The sequence below is a fragment of the Heloderma suspectum genome, chromosome 10 (assembly GCF_057233095.1).
Source record: "Heloderma suspectum isolate Gila_16-S chromosome 10, 16-S_ref, whole genome shotgun sequence".
In the NCBI taxonomy this organism is placed as follows: domain Eukaryota; kingdom Metazoa; phylum Chordata; class Lepidosauria; order Squamata; family Helodermatidae; genus Heloderma; species Heloderma suspectum.
In genome coordinates this window covers 27,713,639-27,737,475 of record NC_139467.1, presented here as the reverse complement: position 1 = coordinate 27,737,475, position 23,837 = coordinate 27,713,639, and the positions used below count along the sequence as shown (strand labels likewise).

General features: G+C 46.8%; 1 protein-coding gene across 1 annotated transcript; it reads left to right on the top strand.

The window, feature by feature from the left end:
- Positions 1-215: 215 nt before the first annotated feature.
- LOC146337995 (putative transmembrane protein 244) lies at positions 216-23,748 on the top strand. The gene is made up of 6 exons (XM_084815604.1): positions 216-311; positions 6,245-6,330; positions 10,065-10,138; positions 11,559-11,684; positions 21,701-21,745; positions 22,235-23,748. The coding sequence occupies exons 1-6, from the start codon at positions 276-278 to the stop codon at positions 22,354-22,356; spliced, it is 489 nt and encodes a 162-aa protein (XP_084671730.1). The 5' UTR covers positions 216-275; the 3' UTR covers positions 22,357-23,748.
- Positions 23,749-23,837: the final 89 nt, after the last annotated feature.

Below are 23,837 nucleotides of genomic sequence, written 5' to 3'. Positions count from 1 at the left end.
CCATGATAGCTATTGAAGCCTATGAAAATCACTGCAGTCACAGAATGCTACAATCTGCTCCGCGAAATGCCTATATTTTACCCAACTCTTCCAGTCAAAGAACCGACACAGGTTTCTTTCTCCTTCCTTCCTTCCCCTCCACCACTTCCTCTGCTGTCCCTGATCTTTGCCTCTAGCAGGCGTTGTAGCTCATTTCTTAATCTCCAGCCTTCTTGCGAAGGCTACAACTGCGATTTGTGAAATATTCTCTTTGCTGTTATGAATCTTACCTACCCATGGTCTTGCAAGGCAACCAAGCATCAACCGTCAAGGTAAAGTCCTTTGGGGCTAGGCATCCTCTGCTGGAGGGAGACAAAGCAGAGTCAGGCACGAAATCAGCTGCAGCCGGGTTTGGAGGTCAAGCAGGGATTGAGGCATACCATCTGCTCCTTATTGGCTTGTAGCTGGATCTTAGCTGCTGAAAATGCTGATTCTCTAGCACAGGATCAGCTAGAAGGTAGACCAGGATCTCCCAGTAGAACTCTCAGTGATTTTCAGTAGATGGACAAAGGCTTTCTGACTCTGTAGAAAGTTTTTTTAAAAAAAATCTACCATGCCTGGCCTTGTCCTAATTGCTTATCTCTCTCCTCCAGTACTCCTCACCTTCAAAATATGAATATTTACTGGCTGACTTTGACCAGGTCTTTGTGCATCTCTGTTGACTGGGTTTTTTTAAAAAGAGTTATGTCTTAGACTCCCCCATCTATAGTTACTCAGGCTTTCTTCACATGGAGCTTTTATCCTGCGATTGAGATTGCTCCTTCATGGAAGTTTGCAGGCTCTTTACATGATGCCCTGAACCTCCAAGGCATCTCCTGCACTAAATGCCCTTCCGTTTTTAAATAGATCTCAGATAATGTGCTATCAAATTACCCATTGTCCTTCCGTGAAGAGTTAAAACGGCAAGAAGAGAGCGAGATCAATGAAAGATAATGGAAGACTCATAGGGGAGAAGGAGGGGGAAAGGGGAGGGGGAAAAGGAAGCGGGTGAAAAAGGGAGTTGTTGTGATCCTGCATTTAAAATGAAAGTAGAAAGCCTCGTTTTAAATGCAGGATTTTAGGCTGGTGTAGTGATGCCCTTAGACTCCCCCCATCTATAGTTACTCAGATGTAGATTTGTACTTGTATATGCAGAGGTGCTAGAGAGGGAGCTAATCTAAAATTTGTTGTTGTTCAGTCGTTCAGTCGTGTCCGACTCTTCGTGACCCCATGGACCATAGCACGCCAGGCCTTCCTGTCCTGCGCACTCTCCCGGAGTGTGCTCAAGTTCATATTCATTGCACTGGTGATGCTATCTAGCCATCTCATCCTCTGCCGTCCCCTTCTCCTTTTGCCTTCAGTCTTTCCCAGCATCAGGGTCTTTTCCAGAGAGTTTTCTCTTCGCATTAGGTGGCCAAAATATTTGAGCTTCAGCTTCAGTATCTGTCCTTCCAATGAACACTCAGGGTTGATTTCCTTTAGGATTGACTGATTTGACCTCCTTGCAGTCCAGGGGACTCGTAAGAGTCTTCTCCAGCACCACAGTTCGAAAGCATCAATTCTTCGGCGCTCAGCCTTCCTTAGAGTCCAGCTCTCACAGCCATACATTACTACTGGGAAAACCATAGCTTTGATTATACGAACCTTTGTTGGCAAGGTGATGTCTCTGCTTCTTACTATGCTGTCTAGGTTTGCCATAGCTTTCCTCCCAAGGAGCAAGCGTCTTTTAATTTCATGGCTACAGTCACCGTCTGCGGTGATCTTGGAGCCCAAGAAAGTAAATACCAGTAAAATCTAAAATACCAGTACTTAATTTTAAGACCTTCATGGTTTGGGACCATGTTACCCATCAGATCACCTTTCCCCATATGTGCCTACCCCTGCCTTAAGTGAATCTTCAGAGGATCTACATTAGGTCCTCTCATCATCACAGTTAATGCAGGGGGTGATTTGGAAAAGAGCCTTTTTGGTGGTTACACCCTGACTTCTTTCAGCACCTTTGATGTTCTTGATGTTCAGTGCCAACAAAGACCTTTTCATTCTTTGAGGGATTTTAATGGTTTTACCTCCTGTGTCTGGTTCGAAGCTAGTCCCTCACCTGATTTTCTCAATTTTCCAGGGCCTTAATTTCTTTAGTTCAGGGGTGCAGAACCTCTTTCAGCCCGAGAGCTGGATTTCAGAGAAGCTCTTGGGGGCTACGTTCCAGCAGTGAGCATGACCAAAGACCAGAGTGACTGGTGAAAGACAAAAGGGGTGAGACCAAAAAGACCAGCATGTTTTAGTTCAAAGCAATTCCTGCCAGTCATTAAGCCTTAGGAGAGGCATTTCAGCCTTTTAGAATGGGGGGAAAACTGCACAAAGCTGGGAAACCACCAAACAGTTGGTGATCAAGGGAAAGGGGGTGGGGATAGAGGAATGGCAGGTGTGGCCCTCTGGAGAACCCAGGAAGGGCAGATTTGGCCCCCCAGCCTGAGATTCCGCACCCCTGCTTTAATGCCTCCCTTTCACTACTGGACCATATCCCAGCCCTGTAGCCAGGATGGGGCAAATGGGTGCGCTGCCCCCTCCCAGTTGTGTCCCCCCCCGATGCTTTTGGAAAACTCTCTTTAATTTGTGACATGACAGAAAAGAACGGCCTCCATTTAAAGAATGACAGCTTGTTTTAAGAACAGGAGCAATTTAAGAATAGGACCCTCTGAAGAATTCAGTGAATAAGCTGTGCACAACAAAAGCTTCATCTGGAAGAGCCCCCCCCCCCCGCCCCCCAGTCTGCTCACTCAAGACTTTCCCTAACAGAGGGTGGATTTTTCATGGTCACAATCACCCTAGAATTACTTAAGTGATCCTGAAAAGAACACACTGTATAAGTAACATGACCCTTGAAGAGATAAATATTAGAATTTTGTATTATGGGCTAGAGTTAGTGTCAGGATTCTTTTTACCCACCCTGAACTTCAAACGCTGAATCAAACACAGACAAGAGGCTTCTACAGCTTTTAATCCATTACCACAAAGGTTCATACAGATGCAAATTCTCAGTCTGCAAGGAAATGCCTTCAGGGGGTTCAAAAGATAGCTACGAAAGTTGCCCACGGTTTGAAAGAAATGCGGGCTCACTAGCCTAACTTAAGGGGTGGGGGGAGGTCTCTCTCTCTCTCTCTCTCTCATATGAGGCTTCTAAGCGCTGTTGTTCATGCAGGGCCAGTCGGGTAGACCTTCTAAGTTCCGCCCTGGCCTTCTCCCTCTTGGCTCTGCGTCCGCGCCTTGCATCTATTAATTCAGACTCACCTCTGTCTGTTCGCTGTCTCTCACAGGGTGTGTGTGTGTGTGTGTGTGTGTGTGTGTGAGAAGAGGGACCTTCCTCTTCCAGCTGGACCTTTGAAACCTGAGGAGCCTGCCTAGCCATGTCTGGACTTTCCTGGGAACATACCTCCCCCATGTCTGGCGGTTCTTTTTCAGAATCTGAACTACTCTCCCACTCCCTGCGCTCAGAAGCACTCCTGATAGTTAGACTCCACCCCTCGGACTTCCCTTTGCCCCACTTTTCAGTTTCAGTTTCAATTGTATTCTCTACCCAGCAAACAACAAAGAAGCATGAGAAAATTCAACAGATTAAACCTTATTCACATCCAAAGAACACCCTCCAGCAGCAAGGCAAGGTGGGGGGAGAGTGGCTGGCACTATCCACCTATCCCCCAAAATGCCCCACCTAGAAATGTGGCTTCGCCATCTAACAAGGAAGGCTGGCTACAGAGCTGCCATACCCCAAGCACCAGAGTCTTGCCTTGTAAGAATTTGCAACCCCACAAGGCCCCAGAGTTTTAGGCTCTGGGATGCTGGAGACCTAGCAATTTTACCAACAATTCTACCAGCATGTAGGGCTGGCTTCAGACACTTGACATACCTGGGCAGCTGGCAGGGCCCACCACTGATGCCTGCCCTGCCCCCCCTTTACATTCTGTCCCCCCACTCTCTGATGTGGCACTCCAAGCCATCTTAGGCAGCTGCATATAGCCCCATTTAAATTTCCCACAATGCTTCAGAACGATGCTACGTTTGGAGCAATGTTAGAAATGAAAATGCCAGCCTCCCCTAACCTGGTGCCCTCCAGAGGTGTTGGACTACAACTCCCATAATCCCCCAGCCAGCAACCACCCAGCTCAGCTCAAACTGTGGCCACCCACTGGCCCCATCTGTGGAGGAGGGGCCCTCAGGTCTAGAGCCATCCCTGCCTGTTTGTACCCTACTTCTGCCACTCTGGCATTGTTCATTGCCTCTCTAGTTCACCTAAAAGTGTGCCGTTTCACATCACACTACTTGCTGTTCGCTGTTTCACACTACTGCCAAAGGCTAAGGGAACTCCTGTCACCAGCCTATAAAACAGTGAGCTGCACTTTCCCCGTGTCAAAGCCCAGCGTCATTCTACACTGCAGGGACATGGTTTGGGTGGCCAGTTATGAATCACCCCAAAATGAGAGGAAATATATCACCCCCCAAAGAGGACAGAGATTTGCATACAATTCAAATAAGCTATATGTAGGTGTGAATTTTGAAATTATTATAAATTTAAATAGAAATACAGAACATCTCGACATAGTATAGGAGACTGTGACCTGCTGACCTGTGTACCTGCCTCTTCAGGTGCTAACTGTTGAGAAGGACAACTGTTTTTAGGGTCTTATCTTTAAGCTGGAATGTATTATTATTATTAGGAAAGCCGATTTCAATCAACTCAGAACAATGATAAGTAAGGTCCCATGGCAAGTGACTCTAATGAGAAAAGGAGTCCAAGATGGGTGGGAGCTTTTAAAAAAGGAAATTCTAAAGGCACAATTACAAACAATTCCAACAAGAAAAAAAGGTGGAAGACAACAGAAGAAGCCAATGTGGCTTCACAAAAAGCTTAGAGATGACCTGAAAACAAAAACGCACACATATAAGGAAGTGGAAGGAAGGACAAGGATGATCAGGGGCCTGGAAACAAAGCCCTATGAAGAGAGACTGAAAGAACTGGGCATGTTTAGCCTTGAGAAAAGAAGACCGAGGGGAGATATGATAGCACTCTTCAAGTACTTGAAAGGCTGTCACAGAGAGGAAGGCCAGGATCTCTTCTTGATCATCCCAGAGTGCAGGACATGGAATAATGGGCTCAAGTGACAGGAAGCCAGATTCCGGCTGAACATCAGGAAAAACTTCCTGACTGTTAGAGCAATACGACAATGGAACCAATGTCCTAGGGAGGTGGTGGGCTCTCCCACACTGGAGGCATTCAAGATGAGGCTGGACAGCCATCTGTCAGGGATGCTCTGACTTGGATTCCTGACCTGAGCAGGGGGTTGGACTCGATGGTCTTGTAGGCCCCTTCCAACCCTACTATTCTATGATTCTATGAATTATTTATTTAAGGGTGGAATCCTATGGCTGCTAGACAGTGTCTAGATGGCCATAGGATTTTTCATTTTCTGGGAGCCAAGCTCAGAGCCAGTGCTCTGAGGTTGGTTCCCCAAAAAACGACTCCCTGCACCCTCCCCCGCCACCTCATAGATGGCACCGTTTGTCACCAGCTCCGTGCTCGCAAGAGCAGCATGGAGTGGCCGAAAAGGGGATGTTCTTGGGGGAGAGGAGGAGACGACAGAAGTGCCATTACGACGCTTCCTATGCGCCATCCAGCCTACCCGCTCCAAGGCACCTTGGCTAGACAGCTGAAATCGAACATGTAACCACAAATGCAGGGCAGCTGGAGCATGGAGAAGATCCCCTCTGTGCTCTGCCCCCACTGCACTGGATAGCCAGTCACCTCCAAGTTCAGGGGTGGCTGACTATCCCCATAGGATTGCACCCTAAAAGGCAGAACAGCCCTTCAAACAGAGGACACCTTCAAATAGAGGATGGTCCTCTGGTGGCCCTTCAAATAGAGGGCTCCCTTCTGTAAAAGGGGACACATAGCCACCCTAGATGTTATTACCTTACACAGTACAATCCCTAGGCTCTGTAGGGTTGGGAACATGCTTAACAAGTACCTGCAGCCCATCTCTCCCTTGCTGTTTTTGCCAGCTGAGCTACCATAGGTGCCCAGTTTTCTGAAACAATGACTGGCACCCTCCTCCGAGGTAGGCATTTCCTAACTTTTCTCAGCACAAAAATAAAACCCCAGTCAGAGAGAGGAGGCACATCTGTGCTGATCTTTAGCAGACGTTTCATTTCTTTCTCCTGCTTCGATTTCCAGGTCATCATTCTTCATATATTGCTGTGTCTCCTCATTTTCTACACAGTGTATTACATGACTGGGAGCGTTTGCTGTGGAGCGTTCAGGTGAGTACCCCCCATCCTGTATCATAGATGTTCCTCTCAGCTCCTTCCATTTGCATCTCCCACAAGCGTTCTGTCGTTCTCCTACAGCTCCCAAGGGGGAACGTCCTTTTCCACTCTACTGTACAGCGTGGATCTGGCACAGTGGCTAATTACTGTGTAGGCCATTTATTTTAATTTCTCTATAGTTTTATGCTGCTACAAGGCACACCTGACAGCCTGTTCTTGGAATCTGAAGGATTCTCCAGAACAAACATGTTAACTAAGGATTTGATTGCCACCATGTTCCTAAGATCACTTAGCAAAAGCCCTTTTTTCAGAGGTTCTTAAATTGGTATTCAGTCAACTGATGGAGCATGGAGTAGAATCATCCCTGCCCCATCCTCCACACATCAATCATCCCTTTGTGAACAGAAACTCTTCATGACTACAAGCTGAACCATGCAGACTGCGTTATGGGCACCCTGAGACTGCAAAATGTTAGGCTCCCGGTTTTACAGAGAAAGGAGATTAGGGATGGACACAGCTCATCCCAAGCTTTGACATTTGTTTTGAATTGCATGCAAATCGGTACATGTTTGTGTGCATTTCTCCTAATACATATGTTTTTGTACATATGTACAAAAACACTGGAACGCAGCCCCCCAAAGCTTCTCCAAAATGGAATTTGGCTTTTGGGCTGAAAGGGGTTCAACACGCCTACTACAGAGTTTTATTCATAAGTAAGACCCACTGAATTCAGGGGGCTGACTCCCCACTGCAAAGGCTTGCAGTCTCCACTTGTCATAGCAAGGATTTTGTTTCTGAAAACTCAGGGGAGTGTTCAACAATGCCATTCTCTCCCCTGCGCCGCCCCCCCCCCCCAGTTGAAGCAGGACAGTCCAGAAAAGCACATGAGGCGAGGCATTCATGTTTTAAGGCTGTATTTCTAAACCCCGAACTTGGAAACACAAGTCCACTTAAATCAATGAGACTGACTTCCAAGTAAATATATTTAGGGTTGAAGTGATAATCCACCAGTGATAGATAGATTTATGAGTCCCCAGCTGGACTCCTGCTGTTGGTTAACTGCCTAGCCTGGCAAGACGACCATGATCTGTAATAATTTTACAGATTCAAACTGTCCAGGAAGGAACAGACTGAGACTTCAAGGTTCCTGGGTTGCTCTGCCTGACAAAGTTGGTGTCAAGACAAAAAACACAAATCACTGTGTACCAAAATGGCCAAAAGGATAAATCACAATAGCATGAAACAAACTGTGCCTACAACAAAATGTTGCAGTGTGGAGTAGGGATGTCGGAGAAATCCGCAACGGATTCAAATTAGTTTGGATTTCTGTGAATCCGATCTGCTGCGTAGATCGGCCCTTTCTGAATTGTGCAGATTCTGTGGACTTGCAGACCAGTTTTTTTGGCTTTTTATGGGTTGCGCTAATGTGCACTTGTGTCACTGGAAGAAAATTCTTGTACATCCCTAAAAAAAATCTGATTCCATCCAGGAGTAGACAACGGAATGAAAGATGCCTGACAATCCATGAAACACAGAACAGATTTAACAAAATCCATATATCCCTAGTGTGGAGCACTCATAGACATATCATAGGGTTGGAAGGGGCCTACAAGACCATCGAGTCCAGCCCCCTGCTCAGTGCAGGAAGCCTGATTCCCAGGCGGTCTCCCATCCAAGTACTAACCAGGGCTGGCCCTGTTTAGCTTCCGAGATCAGATGAGATCAGATGCATCCAGCCCTTTGCTTGTCACTCCTGTTCAGGGTTCCAGCCAGCCATGTCTTCTTTCAGGAGGCTCCATTCCAGCCCTGCTCCCGCCCTCACCCTGAAGCTATGAAGAATTTGCCACCATTCTGCAGCCATTGAATATACTCGATCCTCATTTGGATTATTGTTGGGATTATTTTTGGGATTCTTCCCCCCAACCCCGCCCGCCTTAATTAAATATTTAGGAAAAAACTGTAAAGGAGGGGTCCTTAAATAGCTCAATGTAGACTGGGTGTGCACAATGGCCACAGAATGCTGACTGTTGCAGGAAAGAGATGACAGAAAATGAGGGTGTATGTCAAAAGGGGGAGTATCTAGGAAAAAAGGGTATGGTCAGGTGGTATCTTAAACAGAAACACTCCAGAGCACAAACATTTGTTTCTGGTCCCACTTGTTATTTTTATAAATGCCTCTGCACTGACCATCCTGGTCCACATTTGTGACCATCGTACAAGAGCAGTGACCAAGGATTGCACTGACCATCATGCAGCCCCTAGTATTATTTATTACAGTTATCTACTGCCCCACAGCCGAGGCTCTCTGCGCGGTTCCCAACAATTAAAACCATAAAATACAACACGATAAAACCTAATGTGAGGGCATCTCTACACCAGGCTAAAATCCTGCATTTAAAACAGGGCTTTCTGCTTCTGTTTTAAATGCAGGATCACAACTGACTCCCCTTAGACCCACTTCCTTGCCCCCTCCCCTTCCCCCCTCCTTCTCCCCGTATCTGAGTCTTCTATTATATTCCATTATCTCCCTCCTCTTCTTGCCGCTTTAACTCTTTTAACGGAGGGAACTGAAGCGGAACACAACGGGGGTAATTTGATAGCTCTGCGATCTATTTAAAAATGGAAGAAAGGGCATTTAGTGCAGGAGACGCCCTGGAGGATCATGGCAGGGTCACGGTGTCATGTAAGGAGCCCGCAAACTTCCGTGAAGCAGCAATCTCAATCGCAGGATAAAAGCTCTGTGTGAAGGAGCCCTTAGTCTGATCCAGCAGATCTCCTATGCTCTTAATGTTTCTGGACTTGTTTGTTGTTAAATAGAAGCAGGGGTGGGGGCTGATCACGATTGTGTGGGGAAGCAGGGTGGGTTAACCGTGTCCCTCTGCACCCTAGCCCCAACAAAAGTCATGCTCCTGAACCTGGCATTGTCACCATGAGTTACATTGCTAAGGTGACATTAGAACTCAGGGCTAAACTACACACTATGTTAAATACATAGTTGGCAGTTCATCTTCACCATTTTTTACCTTGATATGAGGATCATGTGGAGCCCCAATTCAGATTAGGACCATCACATGCAGGTAGGGGAGGCTTAAACCTTCCTTCCCAGCCACTTCCTCCTCCCCTAAAGTCCACCCTCCCTGTAGAGGCAAAAAAGAGGGAAAAAATCAATTGGGAGCCCCCCATGTGGAGGTGAATTTAGGGGGGAAAGTGACTGGGTGGGGAGATTAAAACTTCCCCTACCTGTGTGTGGTGGTCCCAGTCCAAACTGACATCCTGCATGCTTACTTCACTATGGGTAGTATCCAATGGTAGGCCGACTTAGAGTAGACCCATTGAAATGAATGAGACTTGAGTTAACCGTAACTAATTTAAGTTGAATACTACCCTATGTATTTAACATAGCATATAGCTTAGCCTTTAGGTGCTGGTGGTTGGAATGTTGGATTAGAGCATTCTGGTGTCCTCCAGATATTTTGAATGACATCTCCCATCATCCCTGACCCTTGGCTGACTGGGGCTGATGAGAGGTGTAGTTCAAAACACCTGGAGGGCACCAGTTTGGGGAAGGGTGGACTAGATGGATCTTTTGGACTGAACCAGCAAGAGTGAGAAGTTAGGGATGGGATTTACAAGCATCTTCCTAACTCACCTGAAAGGATATGGACAAAACAGTGAATGGAACCTTTACTGGTCCTTTTTAACCTCAGGTTCTTCTCTCTTTTTTACAGGATCAGCACCTTTGGCATGCGAATGCCTTTTGAATTTAAAACAGAGCCGTCTTACTTAAATCCCAACTATCTGGGTAAGGATGCATTTGGGGAGAGAACTTTCAGACTCATAAAGATGGAGCTGGAGATGGTTGGGGAGCACAAAGAAATGAAAAAATGGGCAAAACTAAAAAAGAAATGACCTCTGCCTAGAGCAGCCTTCCCCAACTTGGTGTCCTCCAGATGTGGGAGCTTATGGGAGCTCCGCTGACCTGCCTCCTTCCAGAAATGAGCATTTCCATTCATTTTGGGTTGCCCTGGAATCATTAAATCGGCGTTGTGGAAGCGGCGAGGGCCACTTCTGCAATGGAATTGGTGGGGCAGAAGAGAATTGGCAGCGGTGTAAGAGCCCTGTTGGATTCTGACCTATATCTTTACACTGTACTTGGACTGGAGAGCCCTTCAAGTAGAGAATGCCTTCAAAGAGAGGACTGTAAAATAGGACACATGGCCTTCTGATTTCAACAGAACTCAGGGTTCAGCTCTACATTACATTACAAATGTAGCTAGCACTTCAGTATTTTTTATTTTTTTTTAATAATTGGGTGGTCTGATTTTACTGGGACCCCCCCTGCCCCCCACACAACTGTGGAGGCTTAATATTTCCCTCCCAGCCATGACTATACCAATAATCCCCACCGCCCCACCCCACTACCGGTGAGGCTACCAGGCTTAGAAAAAAAGTCCTTATCAGTGCCAATGGGGGCTTTTTTTTTTGTCTAAGCCCTGTAGGCATGCTGAGAAATAAGGAAGGGGGTAGGGGTTACTGGTAAACTTGAATCTGGGGAGGGAAGTATTAAGCCTCCCCTCCCCACGTGGGGTGGTCCCAGTAAAAATCAGACTCTCCAAACTGTAAAAAACAATAATACATTAGGTGTTAGCTACATGTAAGGATATTGGAGAAATCCACAATGGAACCCAATGAGTTCGGATTTTTATGAATCTGACCTGCAGATTCTGCAGCAGAACAGCTTTTCCCCTGTCGGGTGGATTCCACAAACTTGTGGAATGCTTTTCTAATTTTCCCAAATTTTGCACAAATTTCATTATAGAAAAAATGCGCAAAATTAAAAAAAGCCAAAAATGTGCACTTCCCTCAGAGGTTAAAGCATGAAAACACAAATTTGCACAAATTTAGAAACAAAATAAAAATCAGATTCTGTCGATGAGCAGATGACAGAATGAAAGGTGCCTGACAATCTGCGAGATAGACGGAACAGATTTTACACAATCAGAACATCCCTAGCTACATCTTTAACATGACATGTAGCTGAGCTCTCATTCTCTTGTAAGTGTTTCTAGGATTACAGCCTAAAGTAAACTGGGTTTGGGGGGAAACGTCCCATGCAGACACATCCTTACCAGCAGCCAGTGACAAAAGAGAAGTGTTTCTACAGCTGTCTTTCATGACTGTGCATCATTTAGATATATTCTTTCCTTCTCCTCCACTCCTAGCAAACACACTGGCCATGGAGTTCACCTTTTTCACCAGTGGCCTCCTCTTTGCTGTGCTGTTGAAACGGTGGGTCTGGGATTACGCCCTCAGTGTCACCTTGGCCCACGTCCTGTTGACCTTTGCAGGTGAGTTCAAGCCAGTCACGCCATATGGGAGGGATCCTTTAAAGCTGGAAAAGGAACAACTCTTTGCACAGTGGTCTTCAAGACAACATCCAGCTTGGATGTTAGCAAGCTAGGCTAAAAATCCTTGCTCAGGGTTGCAACAGTCTACGTAGGCCCACACCTAAATGTGCCTGCTCAGGGATTCATTTTGGAAAGGAAGAAATATCCCTCCTCAAAGCCCACGTTTTGTGAGTGCAATCCCCCTTGTTCCTATGCCTGTAATGCAGGGGTCACCATCCTTTTAGGGTCAGGGGGCACATTTGGCATTTTGAGAGAATGTTATGGGTGTAACAATACAAAGGAACTACTGGGTTCAGCCTGAATGGGTTGTGCTCCCTGGGAGGAACCAGGAAGGAGTTGAGGGCAACACCCGCTGCTTTTCTCCTGGAGAGAGAGCACAAAGTCTGAGAGATCCTGTAGAAAAGCCCCTTGTTAAAATAAAACATAAATGTTAGTTTATAAATGGGCGTTTCTGGCTCTATAAGGTGCATGCCACCAACTTTGAAACAATGGGTGCTCTCACAAAATGGCTGCCACAGGGGCAGAGACTTGCCTATTCATAAAATGGCTGCCATGGGGGCAGGGCCAGCCTTACGGGTGGGCAAGCTGGGCAGTCGCCCAGGGTGCTGAGCTGAGGGGCGAGCCAAGCTGAACTGAAGGGGGCGCCAAACTGAGCTGAGGGGAGCATCAAGCTGAGGTCAGTGGCCGTGTTTTGTTAATGTACTGTCTACAGGGAGGTAGGGTGGCAAAAAGCAAGCGCCTGTGACCTTTCTTTCAAGGTTCTACAGGGTTGTTTGGGCATTAACTACAAAAATGATCTTCCTCCAATTAGCTTTAAAGTACGTTTCTTTTTCAATTTCCACTTTGATGCCATTTGAGCTAGGTAAAAATCAGTGGAGCACAGCTTTACTTCGAGGCAACGTTACTGAGCACTTAGCACTTCAAATACCGTGAACACCATAAGCACTATATAAATAATCATAAAACAAAGCTATAAGAGGTCAGCTGGATTCCTCTTTTATTTATAGCTTTTATTATTTTTAAAAATAAAGGTATTCTAAAATAAAGAACGCTTACCAAAAGATAGAAACTGCTACAAAACAAATATCGTAAGTAAAACCTGTGATAGTCCTGCTGTGTTGCGTAGCGCACTGCCACTGCTCAAAATGTGGCTTTTCAAACTTGGTTTGTGCAAGTTGAAGCACAGTGGCTGAGAGATCAAGGTTTTGAGCAATGTCGTTCTCCATGAACATCATGCCTGTGCCAGGCCGCATAAATCCTCTGGGTGGCCTTGCAAAACTGACTGGGGGAGGGGCACAAAAGGCATTCCTCACCCAGGGCACTATTTATCCCAGGGCCAGCCCTGCATGAGGGGCATGTTCAGTCACAAAACACTCATTTCCCAGCAGGCAAATGGTGAAACTAAGAAAATAGCTTGCCCAAGAAACTAAGTACAAGCAGAGGTGGGATCTGAGCTCTAGAACACAAAACCACCCTATTGAAGCCAAATAAATAGGGCAGCACTTTGATTTGCAGCATGCCAGCCTCCCAGTTAAAAAAAACAACCCTTAATAAAAACCAGGAGGGGCAGGGAGCCTGGTGGGCGCCAAGGGAAGTGTCCGTCGGCAGATTGGTCTGTGGGCAGATATAGACAGACTATATGTCTGTCCCATCAGCCAGGACAGCTAAGCTGCTGAGGTCTAAGGAGAGGGCCTTTTCTGTGGTGGCCCCCCACTCTCTGGAATTCCCTCCCTAGTGACCTCCACCATGCCCCCCCTTTGATGAGCTTCCATTGGGCTTTGAAAACCTGGCTGTTCACGTGGGCATTTGGGGTGGGTTAGGTGTTTTTTTGTTTTTTTTTAAGAGTACTGTTGTTTTGTTCAGTTGATTTGTTGTATTTTGTGCTGTTATTTGTATGGTACTCCACCTAGAGTGTCCAGGTAGCCGGCCAGATGGGCAGCTAATAAATAAAATAAAATGAATGATATATATAGCAGACTCCAGCTGTAACTAAACCTAAGCACATGTAACAGAAACAACTGTACATTGCTTCTCTGTTCATCCCTGCTTCCCCTGTATCCAGTGGAGGCTGCTGGCGCTGATGTCATAGGATGGTGAATCTGCTCTTCATTTCAGTCGGAACTCTAAAGGAACTATCCAAGGTGCTGAACCTTATCCTCCAAATAGGTTCAGTGCCTTGGATAGCTCCTTTACAGTTCTGACAGGTCCTGACTGAAACCAGCCCCACTGACATTGGAGCCACCAGCCTCCACAGCCTGTATCAACTTTTAGATTGTAAGTTTCTAGGATGCTATATCATCAGCATCTGGTTCAATTTTCACTTGTTGCAAACTACGAAGATATGCATTTGTTTTACAGAAATGAAGCTCCCATCCAGAGTCAATGAGCTTGGTGTCAGCAGTAGCAACAGTAGAGTTCTGTAGTGACTCCTGGTTGGTAGCCAGCTTTTCCTTTCCCCAGAATAGTCTGGACACTGAAGTTTTCAGAGGTGTTCTGGGGTGCGGGGTGACATTTTCCACATCAGAATTGGCCCAGAATAATGCCATGTCTTGGATATTCTGGGAAATGAAGACAGCAATTATCCACAAACAATGAACTGAATGCAATTTTGTAGCAGTGAAAATGAATGGAGTTAGGAAACAAAAACAGATTTCTTCCGGCCAAGGTGGGCAGAACGAAGATCTCCAGATGTTTCAGATTTCAACTCCCAGCATTCCTGACCATTGCCCATGCTGGGAGGGACTTCTGGGGGTTTAAGTCCAAAACATCTGGAGATCTAACTCCTGCCCACCCTGGACCCTAAGTAAATCTTGCTGACCTCATGCCAAGCCTTAGAGATATCTTGCTACCTTCTGAGGCTGTGGGGAAACTTGTCTCAGGGAAGCTTCTCAGAGGCACTGAGAGTGCATGATGTCAGATAAATGAGGTCCCAATCAAGATGGCTCCCCGCCCTCAAGGGGAACAGTAGAGTTGCTGACAAGAATAAATCTGGACTGGCCATTTTAATGGTGGCCTCCATAAATATACTCTTGAAGTGACAAATGATTCTTGGGAGAATCCTTCCCTGGGTGATCTGTTGTTCCTTTTAGATGAACAGCTCATTGCTGTTCTGCTGCTGTAGCTTAATAAAAGCTTCCTGTTGAACTCTGGAGTCCTGTTGCTTCCTGGGGCCAATTTACATTGCACCTGCCATCGCAATGAATTCGGTGTCCCGTCAGGTTAAACGCTCTCGCATTAAAACGTGATTATTCACACTCGCCCATTTCCCCCCTTGCAGTGCTTCATCGAATGCGCGAGCTCGGTTCACATGCGAGTGCTGTGCTGTTTTCCTGCGCATGCTTGTCTGATCTTGGATGCTAAGCAGGGTCGGGCCCAGTCAGTAGTTGGATGGGCAACAGCCAGGATTCGGGGGGGGGGGAGAGGGACAGAGCGCCTCCCCCCCAGCCAGAATTTCGGTGGGGAGGGACGGAGTGCCTCCCCCCCAGCCAGAATTTGGGGGGGGGAGGGACGGGGCGCCTCCCCCCCACCTCGAATCACATTTCCTTAAAAGGTAAGTGACTTTCGTACATCCCCTATTCATGCCTGAATTAGAAAAAAAAAACATCCCGGAGAAGCCCTGATTCTGCGAGGATAACGCCGTAATTTTAAAAAAAACATCCGGAGCAGGCGATAGGAGGGGGTAAAACTTAGTCTCATTTGAAGGGATAGAACAACCCCCTGCTCAGCGCAGGAAGCCTGATTCCCAGGCAGTCACCCATCCAACTACTGACTGGGGCCAACCCTGCTTAGCTTCCAAGATCAGACAAGTGCATGCACGTCCAGCCCTTTGCTTGTTGCTGAGGAAATGGGGGCTGCTGAGGAAGCTATGCGATCAGTAGCTGGAAGACATGGGGCTGTTGAGAGCTGTGGACAGGAGGGAAATACAAACACCGCCGTATATGGACAGGCCGGGGAGGGGACTATGACCAGATATGGTAGCAAAGGCGGAAAATCAGAGCACATTAAGGGGAAATACCGGGATATTAGGGTATTGAAAGCAGGAGCACGGAAGTGGGAAATTCCGGCTCCAATTCGAGGCGGGTACTGCGTAGTGTGAAAGGCGGGCGGTGAAACCTCATTTGAAGCAAAAAAAAGCGGTAAGTGTAGATCCAGCCCTGGTCTTAGGGCAGCCATTACCGAAGGTCTTCTCACAAAGTGCGTATCCTTATCCATAACTCACAGCAAAGAGGGAAACCTTACAGGATCACTACATATGTGCCGCAGAGAACTGCCATTGAACACAGCTCATTTTTCCAGAGCGAACATTGTGAAACTGCCTTCTCGAGAAAGCAGAACTCTCGATGTATTACATGACGCCCTTGAACACGAGGTGGCACAGAAACAGGAATGTATTCTCCTGTACAATGTGTGAGCAAACAACAGGAAAGGAAAACATGCAGTCTGGTAATAACAGGTCCTAGAGCAGGCCAAAGGCCTTTCGGCACCAGGGCCAAATTCCGTCTTGGAGGAGCTCTCAGGGGACTGTATTCCAGTGGTGTGCAGAGGCAAAGGGGTGGGGCCAAAGGCAAAAGGGCAGGGCCAAATACCAGTCTATTTGAGCTTAAAGCTGCAAGCAATTAAGCCTTCAGAGAGGCATCTCACCTTCTAGGCTTGATTACTGTAATGCGCTATACTTGGGGCTGCTTGTATATTTAGTTCAGAAATTCAACTGGTACAAAATATGGCAGCCAGATTGGTCTCCAGGACATCCCATGGAGACCATATTACACTGGTTTTAAAATGTTTACACTGGCTGCCAATTTGTTTCTGAGCAAAATATAAATTACTGGTTCTTACCTTTAAAGCCTTACATGGTCTAGGCCCAAGGTACCTTAGGGAGCGCCTTCACTCCTACATCCCAGTCCGTCACATAAGGTCCTCCGAGGGCTATCTGCTGTGGCTGCCTAATGTGAGATACCCAGCCACACTAGGGATGGCAGAGAATTCCACCACGGATCTCGGGGAGGCCGAATCCCAGTGCATTCGGCCCCCCAAAATCTGTGCGGAATGGCCTGGCCCCCCCGCCCCCCCCCGTGGATCCCCCCGGGACAAGACTTACCTGGGGCGGATCTTCCGGGCAGCAGCAGCGGCTCTGGTGGCGGCTCCAGCGGCTGGTCTTCTGACCGGCTGCCGCCGCCGCCATTTGCAGGTTATTTTTGTTTTTTTGTTTAAACCACCATGATAGGCTACATAAGTTTTTACGTAGCCTAAAACGACTGGGTAAAAAAAAAAAAAAAGGCGTACGCAAATGGTTCCCCTTATTTTCGCCGTCTTAGTCTACGTAAATATTTACGTAGATTAAGACGTCAAAAATAAGGAATGCAAATGGCGGCGGCCGTAGCCGCCGCCATTTACGTACGCGGTTCCCCCCCCCCCAGAACCCTCCACAGCTGGAAATCTGGCTGCAGATGGCTCTGGCCTGGCTGGGCCTGGCCAGCTGCTCCGCGGAGCCGCCGCTGAGCACAGCCGGCCAAGGAGGATTCCGGGGGGGGGGCAGAGGAACGGAGCGCCTCCCCCCTGTCCAGGATTCCGGGGGGAGGAACGGAGCGCCTCCCCCCTGTCCAGGATTCCGGGGGGAGGGACGGAGCACCTCCCCCCCCCACCATCAGCATAATTGGCGAACAGGTAAGTGATTTTCGTACATCCCTAAGCCACACGCAAGCGGACCCTTTCCTTTGCCGCCCCTCAGTTGTGGAATGACCTGCCGGTTGAAATGCGCATGCTGATGTCACTGAAGGTTTTTAAGCAGGCATTAAAGATGTTATTATTAGGGCAGGGCTTCCCCTTTTAGAACTCTGGTTCCCTTTGCTGACTGTTGTATACTGTTCTCAAGCTGTGTGGCTTTAAGCTGTGTTGTTTTTATTGCTGGATTTTTTTGTTAAATGGTTTTTAGTTCAAAGTTCTTTTTAGTTACATGTTGTTTGTATATATTGTCCCTATGGTTTTATGTAAATGGCTGTTAAACTTTGTATATTGCATTTTAATGTTTTAACTACTGTAAACCACCCAGAGAGCTTCGGCTATGGGGCGGTATAGAAATGTAATAAATAATTTTAGAATGGGGAAAAAATGGCACAAAAAGCTGGGAAACTACACAGAACAATCAGTGCCTGCAGGAAAGGACCTAGCGCCAGGGGAAGGAGGCATGGACATCTGGGAAACCCAGGAGGGCCAGATTGGGACCCCAGCTGAGCTGGATTTGTCTGAGAGTCTTGCCCTGCTGTAGAGGACTACCCAAAGGTGTCTGCTTTTGCTCATATTAACACAGGTAGGGAGCAGTCTCTCAAGAGCCTGAACATTCCACCACAGAGACAAAACCAGCTGTTCCCCTTCTTCCCGTAGGCACTCTCACCAACACACTCAACCAACTCACCAACACACCAAAACACAACCTAATGATCCAGCGAGCTCAAAATCCGAAACAGCTTTAAAGCAAATATGAGCATTACCAAGGAAGAAAAAATTGTTTTTAAATGGCTTTCAAATGGCTTTCTCCTGCTTCTGCTATTGTTCTGCCCCATTAATCCCTGGGCCATGTGGAACCATTCTTCCTTCCCGCCCATCATGGCTGCAATGATATCAGGAAAGTAGCTCCCATTTCTCTTGTGATACAACTTCTGCAAAGACAGGCATTGCCATCTGCAGCCTGTTGGTGCTAATGGACCAGAACGAGAGAGACCCACACTTCTCTGTCCCCCCGCCACAGGCTCCCCCCCCCCAAGAGCTGCAATGGCCCCTCCTGTCAGGTTGCTGGGGGGTGTTTATGGAAAGACTAATTGCTTACTCATAAACAAAGCAATTCTGCTAAATGGAGGACAGTCACCCACGCTTGAGTGCAAAGGATGGCGTTGTTTCTGAGCCCAGTTATCATGCACTTTCCTATTAGGGACCCTGTATCAGCCTCCAACATGGGCATGATTTGTGTTTGTACTGGCTGGAGCATGATAAACGGCAGCTGCTTCAGTTGCAAAATCAAAATGCTCTCTCTCTCTCTGAGTCACAATTTAAAGGGAGACAAACCTCTGTGCTCCAATATTGAGATGAATGGGTGCAAGAAGATAGGCAAATTAAGAGATGATTGACGAGTCGAGCAAGGAATGGGGAGCAGCTGCAAGAAGAGATGGATGGACTTGTAAACTGAGAAGATGAGCCAAGATTATTGGATTTGCCATGTCAGAACAACGCAGTTGCCACCTACTTTAGTAGCCCAGTAAGCACATGAAAGGATCTCAGCTCCCCTCTCAGAGTATGCTAAACTGGAAGGCAAGAGGAAAATCTGGAGCCAATAAACCCAATTCAAACAAAGCTCAGTCCTTGGTAGATGCAGGGTCAGTGCCGGAGGTCAGCAACTTTGGGCACTTGCCAAGGCCCTTGCCCCAATGGGGGCCCCACTGCCAATCTATGGAGCCACCTTGTCCTGCTTCTTCTTCTCTCTGTCGGAGCTGATGTGGATTAGAGCCAGAGGGAGAGGCAAGCAACTGGGCACTGATAATAGTGGCAAGGAGAAAGTGGGGCTACCTCAATCATCTTGCCCATGGGCTCCACTAAACCAGGAACTGGAAACTTGCTCTCTCTCCCCACACCCGATCCAGATTAGGGATATGCAGAGAGAGGTTTAACCCCTTTTTCCCCCTAGTGTTTTCTTGCCCCAATTACCCACAACAACAGGAAACAGCACCTTTGGGGGGCAAATAGCAGCATTAGGGATCAATTTTTTGATGGAAAAACAACATGGGCAGGAAAGGGTTAATCCACTCACCAAGTCCTCCATCTGACAAATTTGTCAATTATGCTGAGTGCATGCTTTAAAGCATGTGCTTAACTTAAAATGCCATTTAGCCCTGTCACAACTGCATGGACACTCCAGGTTCTGGATGCCTCCGAGTCTCATTTGCTGGAGAGCAACAGCTAAGGAGGACTAGTGCCTGTTTGTAGGCTCCACAAGAGGCATCTGGTTAGCCACTGGGGGAATCAGAATCCTGCCCTAAATGGGCCTTTGGTCTGATCCAACAGGGCTCTTCTTATGTTTCCATCCCACTTTACCATACCTATATAAACTCCACCATCCTAGAGGACCGGAGGTCTAAGTAAACCAGTGTTGAGTCTGTCAATACCACTCTTGTGGGGGTTTTGTTTTGTTTTAGTTTTTAGGCAGATCATTCAGATGGCTCTGATCTAAAATCAGAATTTGGTGAAATCCCTTTCAAAAAGCCACAGCTGCACATTTCTTTTGTAAAATGTTCAGATCCGTTCATTAGAAGTGCAAAATTTGGTTGTCACACAACTGCACAATTCTGTTGTCCCTTCCGCCACCCATCTCAAGGAGTGCCATGTTTGCCCAGGAGAGCACAGCAGAGTTCCAGAATGTGGCTCAAGCTCTCCAATACATGAGCAGCAGAGGCAACAGGACACTGGAGCCTGGATGTTCCCATCCTCTGATGCAATCAACAGACTCCACTTTATTAGTTCCCGTCCTCTGGATGTTCCTGTCCTCTGATGCAATCAACAGGCTCCACTCCACTTTCGATACCATCGACCATGGTATCCTTCTGGATAGGTTGTCTGGGTTAGGAGTTGGAGGCACTGCACTACAGTGGTTCCGCTCCTACTTGGATGGCCGATTCCAGAAGGTGGTGCTGGGGGATTATTGCTCTGTGCCATGGCAATTGTGCCATGGGGTTCCACAGGGCTCTATTCTATCCCCCATGCTGTTTAACATCTACATGAAACCGCTGGGGGAGGTTATCCGGAGGTGTGGGCTGAGGTGCCATCAATATGCGGATGACACCCAGCTCTACCTCTCTTTCTCATCAAAACCAGGTGAGGCAGTGGCTGTTCAGAATCAGTGCCTGGGCACGGTAATGGACTGGATGAGGGCTAATAAACTGAAACTCAATCCAGACAAGACGGAGGTACTGTTAGTGGGTGGTTCGTCTGCCCGGCTAGGTGATATTCAACCTGTTCTGGAGGGGGTTGCACTCCCCCTAAAGGATCAGGTTCGTAGTTTGGGGGTGCTCTTGGATCCAGAACTGTCACTTGAGGCACAGGTGAACTCAGTGGCACGGAGCACTTTTTATCAGCTTAGGCTGGTATACCAACTATGCCCTTATCTGGACAGAGATAGCCTAGCTACAGTTATCCATGCTTTGATAACTTCTCGTCTGCAATGCGTTACTGCATTGTGTTATACGTGGGGCTGCCTTTCAAAACGGTCCGGAAACTTCAGCTGGTCCAAAATAGGGCAGCAAGATTGTTAATAGGGACTGGCCTGCGAGCTCATATTATGCCAGTACTTTTCCAGCTGCACTGGCTGCCAGTCCATTTCTGGGCCCGATTCAAAGTGCTGGTGTTAACATTCAAAGCCCTTAACGGCTTGGGGCCAGGTTACCTGAAGGATCGCCTCCTCCCATATGTGCCTGCCCGGACCTTAAGATCATCATCAGCGGCCCTTCTCTGTGAGCCCCTGCCAAAGGAAGTGAGGCGGGTGGCTACTAGGAGGAGGGCTTTTTCTGCTGTGGCACCCCGGCTCTGGAATGAGCTCCCTAGTGAGGTTCGCCTGGCGCCTACATTGTATTCCTTTCGGCGCCAGGTGAAGACCTTTTTATTTTCCCAGGCATTTTAGCATTCTAAATTTTTATTTTTGCTGTTTTAAATCTGTATTTTAAACTCTTGCACTGCTGCTAGGTTTTATTGTGGTTGTATTGTTATATTGTGGTTTTAATGTTCTATATATTTTAAATTGTTTTATTGTGTGTTGTTTGGTTTTAATTTTTGTGAACCGCCCAGAGAGCTTCAGCTATTAGGCGGTATAGAAATGAAATAAATAAATAATAAATAATATTACCAAATTAATTATCCTTTGCAGTACAGTTGTGCTATATTAAACTTTTCTGCTGACTTTTCTGATCGTTTTACAGTGATGGAAGAATTTCCTCTGGTTTGGCAATGGTGGCTGGGACTTGGTAAGATTATAACTTTTTTTTAGCAAGCTCAACTGAACAAAAGCATCCTTATTAAAAAGGGTGGCACAATTACTGGAGTATTCCCAAGTCATCCCAACTTGAATCACTTTGTTTGGGAACTCACCGTAGTGCCCACTACTGACTGGTATGGTAATGAAGTCCTGGTTGCAGTGCCCACCCCCTTTTGATTTTCTTGGAGAGGGCCTGAGAACATATTAGCTACCCTCACTCTGATTTGGCTTCATGATGCCACCATGAAGCTAGTCAATGAGATTTTGCTTTATGATGATGGCTGAAGCTAAATAAGAGTGAGGGCAATGTTTTCTGTTCTCATTTGGGAATCTTTCAGGTAAAAGAAGAAAAAGGCCTTCCCCAAGCTGGCACCCTCCAGCTGCATAGGACTACAAACTCCCATCATCCCCAGTCAGCATGGCCAATAGGGGAAGTCTGAGTTAGACTCATATGCTAATTTACCTTCTTTGCTTGCAGCCAGTGGCCTCTTCCTTATGATCTGCAGTGGTGAACTTGTGACGTACCTTGCTTGCTCTGATGCCAACAACCTTAGCAAGGGCAGTTTTTTAGAGCTTGCATTGAACCCTGGGTCAGGATGAAAGCACAAGTACTTCATCTCACCTGCTGAATTTACAGAAGGAAGTTTTTCCATCTTCACCACCTTCAGTAAGAGAAAGAAGCTTTCAAACCTTCCAAGCACCATAAAAATTGAGACACGCTGCCTTTTTAAGTTCAAAGCAGCAACCTTTGCATTTTCACATCATCATGTGATGCAAGACAACCTGGTATAGGTGTTTGATGGCACTCCTTTCTCTTGAAAAAGGATTCAAAGCTCTGTGGTAGAGCAGATGATCTGCATACAGACCCGAGGTTCAGTTCCTGGCATCTTTTAGTTAAAAACAGTTAGATATGACAGACCTCTGCTGGAGACCTACTCCCCATCAGAGTAGGCAATCGGTGGATAAGTATTCTGACCAGGTATAAGGCAGCTTCTTATATTCCATTCAAAAGAGATAGGCTGACAAGAAGGGTGCAGAGTAGGCAGAACTTAGGTCTGCAGCATTTAGGGTACAATCCTAAGCATGTTCAGACAAGTAAAAAGTCCTACAACTCCTGCAACAGCAACGCTTGGATTTGTAAGACTTCTGTCTAAACAACTCCCAACGTTGTTGCAGGACTCCCCCCCCCCCCCGTCTAAACATGCACAGGATTGTGCCCTTAGGCTTTAATTGGTTAGTTAGATGAATTGATTAATCAGGAAGGTGTTTTTGTATTACAAATGTCTTATATAAAAATTGCAGATAGCAAACACCATCTTGGAAGAGGCATTCCTTTCACTGTGTGAGAGAAGAGGGAATGCCTCCAAGATGCTGCCTGCTGTAACATGTGTGGAGCCATTCCAGCAGGCTGTACTGAGGGAGAGAAGAGGGAGAAGCAGGTCCATTCCACCAGCCTTGCTGAAACCTATCCCTTCCCCACCTGCCTCTTCCCTCCCCATTCCTTTTCCCTCATGTGTCATGTCTTTTTAGATTGTAAAAGGAACTGGCAGGGACTGTCTTGTTTTACTCATTATATGTAAGCTGCTCTGGGAGCCTTTTTGGCTGAGGAGTGGGATGAAAATATAAGTGCTCAATCCTAAGGGACTGCCGCTCGATAGACAGAGGGCTTGCAGACTGGAGTCCTCTGTTTCCCCTATACCCTTCTGGTAGGAGCCAGGCAGGGTGGGAGGAGGACAGTTTTGTTTTTTACGTTTGCAGCTAGACAAGCCTCTCAGAACTGTATGTAGATTTAATTGACTGATCCATCAACTAATAATCATCCAAAAATAATGGAAGTATGTTTCCCCCTTTACAACTACTGTTTTTACAGAACTGTATGGAGATATAATTGACTGATTCATTAACTAATACTCATTGGATTAAAGAAAATATAGCTGATTTTGCTAGGGCAATTAAATTGAATTGTCACCCAATTAAAGGCCAAATATCTCTATGGGCTTGACCGCTGTATCCAATTCGTGTGGGACTGATCTACCATCTCATCACAATGAGCCCATGCATTGGTATCTTTGTCAAAGACC

Excerpts from the sequence above, each read along its gene's own strand:
- LOC146337995 (XM_084815604.1), top strand. The coding sequence starts at position 276 with ATGGTCTTGCAAGGCAACCAAGCATCAACCGTCAAG. Across the intron at positions 6,331-10,064 it reads GTTTGCTGTGGAGCGTTCAG|GATCAGCACCTTTGGCATGC; the intron begins GTGAGTACCCCC and ends TCTTTTTTACAG. Across the intron at positions 21,746-22,234 it reads GCAATGGTGGCTGGGACTTG|CCAGTGGCCTCTTCCTTATG; the intron begins GTAAGATTATAA and ends CTTTGCTTGCAG.